Source organism: Neovison vison, chromosome 1, assembly GCF_020171115.1.
Source record: "Neovison vison isolate M4711 chromosome 1, ASM_NN_V1, whole genome shotgun sequence".
NCBI lineage: Eukaryota > Metazoa > Chordata > Mammalia > Carnivora > Mustelidae > Neogale > Neogale vison.
In genome coordinates, this window is record NC_058091.1 from 86,747,562 (window position 1) to 86,762,397 (window position 14,836).

The 14,836-nt window shown below is 48.1% G+C and overlaps 1 protein-coding gene across 3 annotated transcripts in view; it reads left to right on the forward strand.

Annotated features, from left to right (window-relative positions):
* DAAM2 (dishevelled associated activator of morphogenesis 2) overlaps positions 1–14,836 on the forward strand; it is a 126,898-nt gene that overhangs the window by 95,728 nt on the left and 16,334 nt on the right. For 2 of the 3 annotated variants that reach the window (XM_044250495.1, XM_044250501.1), the window contains exons 12-20: positions 379–437; positions 573–757; positions 1,372–1,671; positions 6,445–6,552; positions 8,924–8,950; positions 9,997–10,103; positions 11,297–11,381; positions 13,171–13,277; positions 13,366–13,454. In XM_044250495.1, the coding sequence (XP_044106430.1) occupies positions 379–437; positions 573–757; positions 1,372–1,671; positions 6,445–6,552; positions 8,924–8,950; positions 9,997–10,103; positions 11,297–11,381; positions 13,171–13,277; positions 13,366–13,454 (1,067 nt within the window). The remainder of the gene's footprint in view (positions 1–378; positions 438–572; positions 758–1,371; positions 1,672–6,444; positions 6,553–8,923; positions 8,951–9,996; positions 10,104–11,296; positions 11,382–13,170; positions 13,278–13,365; positions 13,455–14,836) is intronic. The other variant, XM_044250505.1, reaches the window with a different exon arrangement.

The window sequence follows — 14,836 nt, forward strand, 5'->3', positions numbered from 1 at the left end:
AATGCAAAAACTTATTTTTACAAAGGTGTACAAGTCATCAGACAACTAAAAGAAGCCTGAGATTTAGTTCTAGTTCTACCATTACTTAAGCTATTGTCTTCATCTCTGCTCTCAAGAGCTTCAACTATATCACAAGGGGTTGGATCATAAGTTATTTGAGGGTCTTTTCAGTTTTCACAGTCCACAGAGAGACACATGTGAACTGGGCAGATCTGGGGACCTGGAGAGACATCTGAAGAGTCAAAAATCCTAGCCTCCTTGATGTGGCTGGACTGGGATTGGAGATCATGGAACTGATGTGGGGAATAGGGGGATGATATATCTTTTGGGAAGTAATGAGTCAACAATCAACAGACCCTTCCCTGTGTTCCCCACCAGGCTCATCAATGAGAATGAGGTGAAACAATGGCGAGACCAGGCAGAGAAGTTCCGGAAAGGTAAGGGGCTCTGCCTCAAACCACTGCATGCTCTGCACAACCCCTCCCGTGCCCAGCCCAGGACCCATTAGAGGTAGACCCACACATATTCAATTGTCTCTTCCCATTTTCTCTCCTGTCCTACTCCCATCCCAGAACACATGGAGCTGGTGAGCAAGCTGGAGAGGAAGGAGCGAGAATGTGAGACAAAAACATTAGAGAAGGAAGAGATGATGCGGACACTGAACAAGATGAAGGACAAGCTGGCTCGAGAGTCCCAGGAGCTGCGCCAGGCTCGAGGACAAGTGGCAGAGCTGGTAGCCCAACTCAGTGAAATCTCAGTACGTAGATACCCTCCTCTCTTTACATATTGAGCTGAGACCTTCAGGATGAGGTGGGAAGAACAGGTATGGGGAAGGGCTGAAGACCTCAAGATGAAGGAGAATTTAGAGGAGCAGCTCAGGCCAGGATAGAGAGGACCTCTGAGTCTGTAAGGGTTGCTACATTTGTGTTAATTAGGGGGAAAAAAACCAAACAAACCAATACTGCAATACTGTTTTCCTTGGGTGACACTGTCCCAGGAAGCACACCTGGCAAAGCAGAGTGCAAGTATGGTTTTGTGCCCCCTCCCTGTGTAGCTGTATGTCCTTGTGGAGGCGGTAGCATACATAACCATATGTAGCGTTCTTGCTGTTGCATTGTGATAACTATGACTTTGTCCAGTGTTATGTATGTGTGTTTTACCTATGTGTATGTGTCTGTGGTTGTGTCTGTGAATATTGGATATTTGGGATACAGAGAGGAAATGGGGGGATAAAATGCATGGGAGAGGTGAGAGCAGGATTGGGGTTCTAGTATAGATGAGTAAGAATAAGGAAAGGAATAGTGTGGTGCGGATTTGAAAGGTATCCTTGCTTGATGGCTTTATCTTTTTGATTTTTCCATCTTCCCACAGACAGGACCAGTATCTTCCCCGCCTCCCCCTGGGGGCCCACTTACCTTGTCTTCCTCAATGACAACCAATGACCTGCCTCCACCTCCACCCCCTCTCCCATTTGCCTGCTGTCCCCCACCTCCACCACCACCTCTTCCACCTGGTGGGCCTCCCACTCCTCCTGGTGCCCCACCATGCTTCAGCATGGGCCTGCCTCTCCCTCCAGACCCCTGCCCCAGCAGTGATATCCCACTCAGGAAGAAGTGTGTCCCCCAGCCTTCCCATCCACTGAAGTCCTTCAACTGGGTCAAGCTAAATGAGGTAAGTAACAAAGAAAAGACCAGTAGATCCATTCTCCCGTAGCCAGTGACAATCAGCCCCACAGACTGCCTGCCCATTGTTCGTAGATCTCCCATTCTGGGTTCCTTCTTTGGGTAGGGGGAAGGGAAGGCACAGTAGATGCAGAAGATGGGGTTGCTGATTCCAGACAGCTCACTGTCCATTGGGAAGAACATCTATGCTGGGAGAAGATAGCTTGGCATGTGCTAAGGGTTACATTGGAAAAGCCACCTGCAGACAGAACGTGTACGTGATGAGGTTTAATACGGTTATGTTGATACCAGAGCGTGAGCCAAACAGAGTTACTTTCTGGACAATACAATGGCTGGGCTAGAGTTTTAAGAATAGGGTCTATTTGAGGAAAAGAGTGGAAGATATAGGCAAAGAACTTGGGCCAAGGTCTAGAGATGGTAAAGATCAGGCTGGTGTGTTCAAAGGACTGAAGTGATGAGGCCTTGGCAGGGGACAGGACAGTACCCTTGCCATGAAGAGTTTCATGTCAAGATGTAGCCATTTTGGCATCCTCCCAGTGAGAAGTAGACACACTGCATACTTTTCTAGACTGCTCAGTGGTGAGAGGGCTTCATGAATGTTATCTATTCTAATAATCACCAATCCCAGGCCCATATGTGGGTGTTGGTTCCTCTGTCAGACTCTCACAAACATGGAGTATATTTGCCCTGGGTTACATTAGGCTCCTAGTAATTTAAGTCCAGTTCTAGCCTGGGTCAAGCCCTACCTCTGGTTCTGTACTAAATCCCATTAGGACATGTGACTTGTCCTTGAGATGTAACACATACATGGTAACTGCGTTCAGTTAGCTGACCCATACACACACTTCAGTGGCCATGCAGACATCATTTTGGAGCTTGGACTAAGGGATGCCCTCAAACCTTTTGTATGAACCTCTTGGTCTGACTCTTGGGGAATTCATAACTGTACCATTCTATGCAAGCTTAAATGAGTTCAGAAAGAGACTTAAGTGGGAAGAGATGTGGAATTGTGAAATAGATGGGCAGCTAGCTATGTGTTAGCTGCCTCTCCTAATGTAGACCAGCTAGCCAGTCAGTCTGAGGGCTTCTTTGTGTAAAGATTTGTTGCTGGAGGTCATAATGGATAATAATAAAAGGTGAGGCAAAGCATTGCCTTGTGAGAGTTTTGAATCTTGCAAATTAGGGATTTTGTTCAAGGAAACACGTAGAGATCCTAGATAGGGATTGAAGGGGAGGTTCTAAACTCCAACTAAACCAGGTTTGGCTCTAATTAACTGGGCAACCTGTGTAAATCACTCACTTTTTACCTCAGTTTGCTTATCTATGATATTTCTAAGATTCCTCTTACCTCTGGTTTTATAATTGAGGTGGAAAGACAAAGCATGAATATAATCCATAGTTATGGCTCTCTGATAACATCTCCAATCTAAGTTGGTAAAATTTTAGAGCCACCTGTTAGCAGAATTTTGAAGCCACATGGTTGACATTTGTGACAACTGTACTGCACAGCTGCATCCTGTGGGTCCTTATCCTCTGTCATGAAGCAAGCAGACAAACTACTCTGCAGTACCAAAGGGCACAGGCTGTGTGAAAGTTTTCATTGTTCATGATCAGAAATAATAGATATACCTCTTTGTGGTAAAAAAAAAAATTATCTCCTATACTTACAATGTATAACTTAAAGGCTTTTGTTTTATTTTTGCTTTCTTAAAAAAAAGGCTTAAAATCTTTTATTATAGTTGACACAATGTTACGTTAGTTTCAGGCATACACATAGTGATTTTATGACTCTATATGTTTTGCTATGGTATGGTATTTCTATTTCTATTTTTTTGAGACCTCTGTATACTGTCTTCCACAGTGGCTACACCAGTTTGCATTCCTGCCAACAGCACACAAGCCTTCTCTTTTCTCCATATCCTTATCAACACTTGTTGTTTCTTGCCTTTTTGACTTTAGCCATTCTGACGGGTGTGAGGTGGTAGTGGTTTTAATTTGTATTTTCCTGATGATGAGTGATGTTGAGAGTCTTTTCATGTATCTGTTGGCCATCTCTATGTCTCTTTTGGAAAAGTGTCTATTTAGGTCCCCTGCCCATTTTTAATTGGATTATTTGAGGTTTTTTTGGTGTTGAGTTGTGTAAGTTCTTTATCTGTTTTAGGTGTTTAGCCTTTACTGAATATACCATTTGCAGATATCACCTCTCATTCAGTAAGTTGCTTTTTTGTATAGTTTAAAAATTTTTAAAGGTAATGAAAAGTTGATTAGACCCCTCAACAATTAAGGAAAATAGATAAGGCAATTAATATTTTTGCAACATTTTCATCAAATGGAGCTATGGATAGGATTTTCTCTGGGGTCCAGTAATAATAAAATCTATATAAATCCTCAGGATCCCAAAGCAGGCCAGAGTATCATTCCTGGACTGGAAAATACAGGTGTGATGGAATGGGGAGTGGGGGGGGCACTCACAGGAGTTGTAGACATTGCTCAGCAGAAGTGAGTGAAGGGGATTGAATAATATTTGTGGACCTGTTAGCCCACTCCCAAGCTTTTAATCATGTTACCAGGAGTTATTTAAGCACTTGGTCTTCAGGTTCCTGATCTACAATATGGGGGGAATTATGACACCCACATCAAATGATTATTGTGAGGATTAATTGACATATGAAGTACTTGGAACAATGACTGACTCAAGAATTCATAATAGTATTAGGCGAGTTATTAGTGGCACAACCATGCACACCTTAAGTGTGTTATCTCACCTAATCCTTCAACTCACTAAGCAAGCATTGCTGAGACTGCTTCCTTTTGTGCGAAACAAGAAGAAAATGATACCCTCCTACTTGCCAATGGTCCCAAGTAGTCATGAGGCTGGGAGTGCAAGCTCACTTGCTCAGTTTTGACCCCAAACGCTCAGTGAGAGAAACACAAAGAAAAGGGTTTGGGAGAAAGTTTTCCCTGGCGTATAAAGGGTATGTCTAGAGGAACCGAAGCCCCAGGGATTTAAACAGGAGTTGATGAGGTTTTGGCCAGAGTGATACAAATTTAAAGCCAGGGATCATTCTACACAGTGGGCCATCAGGGTGCCTCGGTGAAGCATAGGACGTGGAGAATACTAGGAAATGGGTTATGGCTCCAGAGCTCAGCTTCACCTCCGTGAGGGGCTGTGTAAGGGAATGGGGTGGCATTTGGCAAGCAGGGTGGGAGAGCTGGGCACTCAGTCTGTTGTCCCTGGGTAAAGTCTCCCTGCTGTTGTCCATCCAGCTCTTGCATTCCAGCCCTGTCTTAGCCCCTCCTCAGCGGGAGTAAAGAACAGCAGCAAGCTTTACCTGTGTGGGCTTTCCCATGGAGCTCACTTCTATTCCAGGCCTAGCCTCTGATACGGACCACTGAGAGCTTTCCCTTCCCTGCTTTCCTGATTCAGTTTCCCTTCCCATCTTCTCTCTGTCTCCCATCTACTCCATCCCAGGGGCCTGGCTCCTTTCCCCAGTCCCCTTCCCTTACTCCACGCATGCTCCTGTGCATACACACACACACACACACACACACACACACACACACACAGTGGTTGTTTCTGCCATGAAAAGAATGTGTCTGTGTTGGGTTTGGCCAGTTGCCTGTATCCCTTGCTGCTCTAAGCTTCCCAGCCCGGCATTCCACAAGAGGGTCCCTGGCCTTAGGAAGGCCACAGGAATGTCCCCACACCCCCCTGCTCTGGCCTAGCCTCCCCTTTCCAGAGTTTAAGAAAATAAAAGTGAGTGAAAGGTATGTTTTGCTCTCTAAGCCTTGCTGAGGGGGAGATGGAGGGAGAAGGGGGTAGTGGCCTTAGGAAGCTTCCCCAGCTGCCCCCCAGGCAGAGGAAGGTGGGAGATTCCATTTTAAAGGACAGCAAAGCTCAGGATGGGGCAAATACTCCTGGGAGGACAGAAGTGAGCACCCTGGGAGGGGCTGAGCTTTGGCCTCTGAGCCATTGTTGGGGTGCTATATGACCACTGGGATGTTCTCAGCTTTGCTGATGGAGCCTCTCCTCAGTGTGGGGGTTCAGTGCCAAGGTCCCACACAGAGGTGGGGCAGTGCTTAGGTGGAAAGAGCTGGGAATGTGAACCCTTGGATGCATTCCAACCATGAGGGATAGGCCACTTCCCCTGGGTCTGACCAACAGGAAGCTGTGGCAGTCTCGCTGGCCTGAGCAGTCACTCCAAGGATCAGGATGTCCCAGCCTTTGGCATGTCCCACTTTCTGACAATTTGTCATTCCCACTTTCTGGGAATCTGGGAAAGTGGGAGGAAGACCCTCTGGGAGAGAAAATGACCATCTCAGATATGGGAAATCTAGTGCGCACTGAGGATTTGAAGATCTCAGATATGTGTGGGCACTGTCCCTTGCAGTGACTCTAGCCAACCCTGACCTAGAGGGAGTGTGCCCCAAGAGCACTGGTTTGGTTTGGTTTTTCTGGAAGGAGTTTCATGCCATCATTGATATTGACCTACCCATCACTCCTGCCTTCCGTTTGATTTCTGGAACACATGTCTGTATGGCCCCAGGAGAAAGGAAGGACAAGGAGGTTGACTCTGGCCTCTGCCCTGGAACCGAGTATTGAAGGTTTGGGGCAGACGAATGGACTCCATTTCTGAAGGTCTGAAAGCCTGACTATTATAGTTTGTGCAGCTGGGAGCAGCGGAGATAGAGAGACATTGGACCACTCCATCGTGAAGGAGTTGGGTCAAACACTGGGTCTTGTCCTTGTCCTGAATCTTAGGCACGTGTCCCTGGCACCATATGGAATGAGATTGATGACATGCAGGTATTTCGGATTCTGGACCTAGAGGACTTTGAAAAAATGTTTTCAGCTTATCAGAGGCACCAGGTAAGACCCTTCCCCACCCCCATCTTCTTGGGTCTTGACTTCTAGTTTTGACTTCACCTATGCCCCTTGAACCCAACCCTCAACCTCTCTTCTTTCCCTCCCTTCCTCCCATGTATACTGAATGATTTTATTCCTTATTAGGTACCATGCTTTACTAAGTACAGGGATTGGAATTAGAGACATGCAGTGCAGCAGGGGAAATATCCTGTTGTATTATAGTTACGGCACACAGTTGTGTGTATTTATACACTGAGGGATGAAATAACATTTTGTCCATTTCTCTTTCATCTTGGAGCCCTGGAGGTGGAGTCACAGCCCTGACTACTGTTGACCCCTGTTCTCTCTTTGACCCCAGGGTCTAGAGACTACATCTAGCAGAAATGATCAATTTCAAACTGCTCTCTCCACCATAGCCTGCCAGCACCCCTGCAAGTCAGTTAGCTGAGGATGTCCATGTTTCCAGGAAGGTGGAGCTGCTCCAGGTCATGTTATGGGGTTGAGGTTGGGTCTGGGCCTGGGCAGGCTGGGAAAGCCCTGAGCTTTGCTCTGCAGACTGTGCTTACAGATGGCTGGCCTGTCAGCCGGCTCTTCCGACCACAGTAGGGGGAGTGGGAGTGTGGCAGAATGCAGGGCACTCCCTAGGCAATGCGGTGCGGATTGCCAAATGTGCTGATTCTAACTCCTCGTCCTCGCATGAATGTGAGTCAGGAGGTGAGTTGGGGCTGGCCGAGGAATCCGCACTGTAGCTAGCACATCTGGGGGCCCTCCCCCGCCAAGTCCAGTTTGGGCATTCCCAGCCTTGAGGCTTTAGAGTGCGCTCTGAGGGTTGTTTCCTCTCCACACTGTGCCACTTTCTCTGGTCCCCTCAGCTGAGCCCAGGGTGCCAGCCCTGAGGACACCCCAAGTGATTGTGAGTGGGGTCTGTGGCTTCCTGGGCCCTGAGTAGCAGCTGCTTGTTGTGTCTGGGCCACCCCCCCTCTGCATTCTGACAAGTTTAGACCTGTAGACAGTCCCTCCTGAGGGCACATGAGACTCCTCTTAGGAGCCTAGCCAAAGGGACAGAGCTGGGGCAGGGCTCTGATCCCGACTTGGCATTCTAGAAAAATGAGATGGTTGTTATTTAAGTTAAAAGTAGGTGATCAAGGTATTTGATTCTTTACCCTCATTCCAGGCAACATTTTTTAGCCTCTGCCCACATCAGGCTGGCATGGCAACCAGCAGCATCTGTGGTCTAACAGGAGTGGGAAGGGGTTCTTCTTGAGTCCTTGGTGTTCCTGTGCCCCGGTGCTCCCAAGTTGGATGGAGGGAGCGTGTACAAGGGGTGCATCAGGCATGGTCAATCACACAGCTCCTCCTGGTTGGAGAGTCTTTCTCTTGGGCAGTGTTCCAGGCCAGCCCACCCAGTGTCTGGGCTTTAAGGTGAGGCTAAGATGGGGAGCAGTGGGGAAAGAGGTCTATGGGGTTTAGAACAAACTGGGTTTAGGGCCTTTTGGTTTAGTGATTGGAGAAAAGTCAAGGTGGAAAGTCCCCTTGAGTCCCCTGTCTCCTTTCTTAATCCCCTACTGAGGTGCTGGGCTCACCCACTATTGTCACTTGGTGGGTTGCCCAGACTCAGGCTGACTTCACAGTAGCAGAGCTGGAAAGATCCCAGAGGCTGTGCGGCCCTGGTCCCTGGTGGCCGCCTCTCCCTATCTTGGGTCCCAGGTTGCATGTTTTGATGGGGAGGGAAACGTCCCATGAGCTATGGTCTTCCCACTGTGTCCTATGCAGCTCCTGAGTTAGTGACTTCAACTCCATTAGGGCCCAAAAGGGAGAACTTGGTGTGGGCCCTGCCTCCTTAGTTCCCTTGGAAACCAAAAGACAAAGGGAAGGGGTGAAACTCAGTGACTCCTGCTTTCCTCTGCCTCGATAAATGCAACTTCTGCATGCTTCTGGCCCCTTCTGGTTATATTTCCTCTTCTGTTTAAAAAGGTGAAGTCATCCAGCAGCAGAGAAATGCTCTCTGCCCTCTGAGCATTTTCCCAACAGAGAAGAAAGGAAGAATAACAACCAAGGCCTGGTGTTGGGAAGCTTGGGGGCCTGGCCTGCCCCAGCTGGGGAGTGGTGGTCCCAATGGGTCCAGTACAGGCAGAGGAGCTGCCTGCTCCCCACTTTGTGGCTTCTCTGGGAGTGTATGTCCACTAGAAGCACCTCCTGTCCAGGGTAATTTCTAGACTCCATTTCCAACCATGCAGGTCTCATTGGGATGGGTTGGACAGAGTCAATGCTCAGAGATCCCCATGTCTCTCCTACTGTCCCTGGGGTCCCTGAAACTCTTGGCTAACGTTGTGCATGTTTAATTCTCTGTTGGCTGTGGCTGCTACCTGCCTAGGAGCTGATAACTAATCCTTCTCAGCAGGTGAGTCACTCTTGGGGCTCTGGACACTCTAACTTCTAACTACTGTCCTGGGCTGCTGCCCTGTACTTGTCAAAAGAGAGGGCTTATTCATTCTCCCTTCTACCTTTACGACCCATCCCTATAAGCAACAAAGGAAAGGGTTCCCAAAGAGAAAGCAGAAATGTAGGGGTGGGAAGTAATTCAAAAAGACCCCTACCAGCAATGGAGGTGATTGTCTACTGTAGTAAGGAGAAAGATTCCAGGTCTGTTGTCTTACCTACCTGGCCCAAGGCAAAGCCGTCCTGTAAGACTGCATAGGTTGGGCACTGCACAATCCCAAGGGCACAATTCATAAGGATAATGATGTGAGCGGCAGCCTCACATAATTGTGCAATATAGAGCATGTGCTTGGAGGGACCTCTCAGGGTAAAAACTAGTTTCCTATCTGCCTCTTCGAGGGCCCAAGAGAAGAGAGGGAGTCTGATTTTTGGGGAATCTGCTGCTGGAACCCCAGTGGAGAGAATTCTTCATGGAACTCTGTCTCAGTTTCCCCACTTCTGAACTTGTGGATGCCCTCTAATCTGGGCACATTGGGCTGTGCCTGAAGTCTCCAGGAGTCCAGGAACTGTAGCTTGATGGGGATTTGGAAACTGCTTCCCATAATAAGCTTGGAGAAGCTCTCTGGGTAGGGTGGTGGAGTGAAGGCTGATTCTGTGGATGTTGGGGATTATATAACATTGCTCAAAGCCATAGGGATCAGTCACCCCCCTTCCACTGGAATAGTTCTTTCTTTAGTTTGTCCAGAAAGGGCAGTCTTTAAAAAGGGGAGCTCTTCATTGCCCTTAGTCCGTTCTAGCCCATGGTAAAATCCCAGATGTCTCCTAGTAGAGATGGTTATTAACCACCTTCCTTTTTCTCTCTCCTGTCTTTTTCTTTCCCTGTCTTTCTTCCCCTCACACCAGGAGTATCCCTTGGTTGGTGTGGGAGTGGCTCTTGGGGGGTGGGCAAGGAGAGGATTGGAGCATACATGTATACCTCAACCTTTTTACTTGGCTTGTTGGTTTCAGAAAGAGCTGGGCTCTACAGAGGACATCTACCTGGCCTCCCGCAAAGTCAAAGAGCTGTCAGTCATTGACGGCCGAAGGGCACAGAACTGCATCATCCTTCTCTCCAAGTATGTGCTTGTCCTGCCTCTTCAGCCCCTGTTGGGAGGGATTGATCCCTCCAAGGAAGTAGAGCCCTGGGAAAGCTAGAGCAAAAACATATAGTGGAACTGAATGCCTGGGGGACAGGGGTGGCCGAGGAATGGGGTGATAGCTGTCTCTCTGCTTCCCCTGCCCCCACTGTCCCTTGGGAATGGGAGGCGACCACTGATCTAGAACCCTGTCTTGAGAGCTTATGTTCAGCAGCAGTGTGGGGCTCTGCAGACAGGAAACTGCCCCAGTCATGATGACCAGCCTGGTCATCGTCTGGCAGCAGAATTGCTCTAAGCCCATGGAGGGCCCCACTAGGCTTAGGCCACAGAGCAGCATGATCTCAGCCCCCAAGCATTTCCCGCGGCTGCAGAACAAACAAGGCAGTATCTGCATGAACAGCACAGCTTCTGTGTGGGTCCTCCCCCCAAGCCAGGGTCAGAGGGCACCACCACCCATACTATTCTTAGTGCTGCCCCAGCCATCTCTGAGACATCCATGCCCCTTTCTTCCCACAGGCCTCAGACCTCAGTTTCTCTCTCTTGAAGATGAGGGAGAGTTCTGTATCTCCAGGGCTCCAAGTGGTGTGCATCTGGAGGGAAAAGGGAAGGACTGTGTGCGTGTGTGTGTGTGTGTGTGTGTGTGTGTGTGTAGGGAGGTGGCTTTTCCCTCACCCAGACAGCAAGATGTATGGGAACAGCTGTGTGGGAGCTGAGGCACTGTCAGAAGACTGAGGGCTGTTCTGTATTCTGACAATGAAGGAAGCAGGAAGCAGCCCCCTTTGTGGGCTGTCAATAGTCCCATCTTTGCGTGAAGGTGCAGTAGATATTTTAGGCATAAGGAGAAGGATCAGAAGCCTTTTGCCGTCTCTTTGTCTACACTAAAGATGGCCCTTTTACCCCAAATGTCCCTATCAGTTATGACAGAGACTCCAGCAAGACAGCAGATTCAAGTTTATCCTTAAAAATCAAAATATCTCATTATTATTGAGTTCATGGAGTAGACCATATGAGTTTAGTTAGAGAAGGCTTTGCAGAAGAGGTAAGTGGGGAGCACTAAGGGATACAGTCCCATATTCATGTGAGTGAGAGAATGCAGGGGAGGAGAAGGGCTGGGGTTTGTCCTGAGCAGAGGGGCCAAGCCAGACTGCTTAAGGGGCAGCATTTTGCCTTAGGTTGAAGCTTTCTAATGAGGAGATCCGGCAGGCCATCTTGAAGATGGATGAACAGGAGGACCTCGCTAAGGACATGCTGGAGCAGGTGAGGTCCCTAGTGGGGAAGGGCTGAGAGCAGAAATTAGGGGGCAGCTGAACCCCTCCCTGTCCCCAGAGAGGCCACAACTCTTAGGTCAAGGAAAAATCAGACTGGAAGATGAGGAGTTGGGGAAAGGTTTATAGATACTCCCTGGACCAGTCTCTCTGAGGGGAGGCTGGGAAAGGCTGCATCTTTTCTAGGGGATTGAGGTCTTTAACAAGAGGTATAAGCTATGATCCCCCCGGGTCTCAAGGCAAAATCAGAGTGAGCCATAATCATATATTTCCCCAATCTCCTCCACCTCTATTTATTGGGTCCTTCAAGAGAAACCTGGAAGGTACCAACAAAAGCACCATCAGTTGGACCTCATTAGAATTAAGAATTCTGTTCATCAGAGGATACCATTACTAGAGTGAAAAGACAAGCCAAACTTTAGAAGACATTTACTTTATGTACATGTAGCAAAGACTTCCTATTCAGAATAAAGAGCTCTACAAATCTGGGAGAGAAAATGACAAACACCTCCACATGAAAATAATCAGAAGCCTTCAATGGGTACTTCATGAAAGACAGTTTCCAAGTGGCTTGAACACTCTTAGTCATCAGAGATATATAATAAATCACACTAAGGCAGAACCACACACCCACCGGAAGAACTATATTGAAATGACTGACAATGCAAGGACATCAAGCAACTGGAATTCTCATTGAGTACAATTTGGAAAACAATTTGGTAGCATACACAAAGGCTAAACCTACCCTCTTGCCCAGCAGTCCCACTGCAGGGTACAGAGAAATGAGTACAAACATTGACTATAAAAGATACAGGCAAGGATATTTGTAACAGTTTTATTCATGGAACAACCCAACTGTCCATCAGTAAGAAAATGAATAAATACATTGTGGTATATTCTTACAATGGAATACTGTTCATCAATGTATAAAAAGCAAACTACCCATACTTACAGTATGGATGAGTCTCAGACATTATGTTGTGCAAAAGAAGCCAGACACCAGGGAAAGCACACAGCATGAATCCATTTATACGAAGTTTAAGAACAGGCAAATCTAATCTAAGGTGATAGAATTCAGTTGAGAGGCTATAACGGGGAGGGGGATGGGTTGCTTATGGAAAAAATACAAGAGAACTTTCTGGGGGATGGAAATCTGTATCTTAATCTGGATGGGAGTTCACTGGGTGTTTTGTCAAAACTCATTGAATTGCACGCTCAAGATGGATGCATTTTGGGGCTCTGGGGGGCTTAGTTGGTTAAGCATCTGACTCTTGATTTCAGCTCAGGTCATGAACTCAGGCCCTGGGATTGAGCTCCGTGTGGGGCTCTGAGCTCAGCACAGAGTCTACTTGGGACTTTTCCTCTCCCTCTGCCTCTCCCCTAGCCTGTGTGCATGTGCTCTCTCTCTAAGATAAACAAATAAAAAATTTTTTTTAAAGAAAACAAAAGGTGGATGCATTTTATATAAATTATGCCTCAACAAACTTAAAAAAGTGTTTAAAAGGAAAAAGTCATTGAGCTGTGCACTTAAGAACAGTATACTTTACTATATACAAGGTGCATCTCAGTTTTAAAAAGTGAAAAAAGAAAAGTCTAGAGCAGGTGCCCTGAGGCTCCCTTTAGGCAAATGAAACATAAACCCACTGCATGAGGATGACTCTTTTAAGGACCACCCCGCCCCCATCTTGAGCATGGTCAGTGTATGGGCATCTGTGCAGGGAACTCCCAATATCTGCTTCTCACCAATTTCCTGTCTGACGTTCATCTGATGCTCCTTGCAGCTCCTCAAGTTCATTCCAGAGAAAAGCGACATCGACCTCCTCGAGGAGCACAAGCATGAGATAGAGCGGATGGCCCGCGCTGACCGCTTCCTCTATGAAATGAGCAGGTCAGGGCAGTAGGCATGAAGGAGGGGCTGAAGCTAGCTCCTGGGGCTGGAGGGGGCGGCCTCCCAATGTAGCTTGCCCTGTCCACAGGATCGACCACTACCAGCAGCGACTGCAGGCCCTTTTCTTCAAGAAGAAGTTCCAGGAGCGACTGGCTGAAGCAAAGCCCAAAGTGGAAGGTATGGTTGAGGGTGTGGGGAGGCCTAGAGTGGAGAGACATCTGGGAGGGCACAGGGGTGGAAATCAATGAACAGGGATAGAAGAAAACGTTCTCATTCTCAATCCCCGCCCCGGCCTCTCCCCCCAAAAAACCAAAGCCAAGGACAAATTTGAAACTATGATTATTATAGATATATGCACTTGTTTATAGGAGCACATGTGCCAAACATGTGATATGTTTCCTGTGCCTCAGCCTGGATACTCTCCAGGGTGGGGGGGAGGGGGTCTGTTGACATTTGCCTCAGCATGGGACAGAAATGCTGAACAGATGATGATAATAGCAAGTTCCTAGAACAGGGCCTGGCATGCATTGAGCTCATCAATCTTTACCCTGCCTGAGAGGGGCGAAGTTCATAGAAGGCCTCGGGACACATTATTTTAAGTGTGAGCTTTCAGAAAAGGAGGAAATTAGCAAGGTAAGTCCTGGCGGTATCTGGTTTTCTGGGTTAGGGAACCCTTCCGATGCAGCCTTTTCCAGATGGTCAATTTGTAATTCAGTGAGAACTCTGTAGCAAGCACTGCATGAAACATTCTACGTGGGTGGTCTCATTGGTCCTCACAACACCCCTTTGGGTGTGTCCATTTTCTCAGGTCTAAAACGGGGACATGCTGCCTCAGGCCATGTTCAGGGAGTGGTGGACCCAGAATTAGAACCCAGATCTTGTCCTTCAGAATTCATCCCTCACTCTTTGTCCTGCAGTGCTTGATAGATGATAGCAGGAGACAGAGGGGCAAAGATTTGGGGAAGAACGTCCAAGAAGGTCCAAGAAGACCCACGAGCAGAGAAGCGGGAGAAGCTGTGAGGCTCACTTGTGGGGAAGATAGGACAGCAGAGTGGAACAGGAGATCCTGAGTCCAGGAGGCTGAGGGGGATAGGCTGGGGGTGGAGCAGAGCGTGGGCCCCCTCTGCTGGACACCAGGGCTGACCAGCACTCCCTGGGATGCCCAGTTCAGAGACTGGCCCTTCCTAGATTTGCTTCAGGGAGGTTTGGGGGGTGGGGTTAGGTGGTATGTGACAGAGCTGGAGGTAGACATTTTCTGCAATCTGCCCCCGCCCCCCTCCATGTGTATTCACACACACAAGGCAACTGCAGGCTGGGTGTAATCATAATTATTGATTGTTCTGAGGGAGAAGGATCGAGGACAGCTGTGACTCTGCAGGTCTGAGGTCTGGCAGTACCTTCTGCCTTGGGATGAGTGAATCCCTACCTTCACACAACCTTCTTTGTCCTCCAGCAGACTGCCCTTGGGGCCTGAGACACTGGATGCAGGGATGAACCAAGATATTTGCTCAACCATTTGTGTGTCTTGAGTCAGTGGAGCAAATGTGAGCAACTGCCAC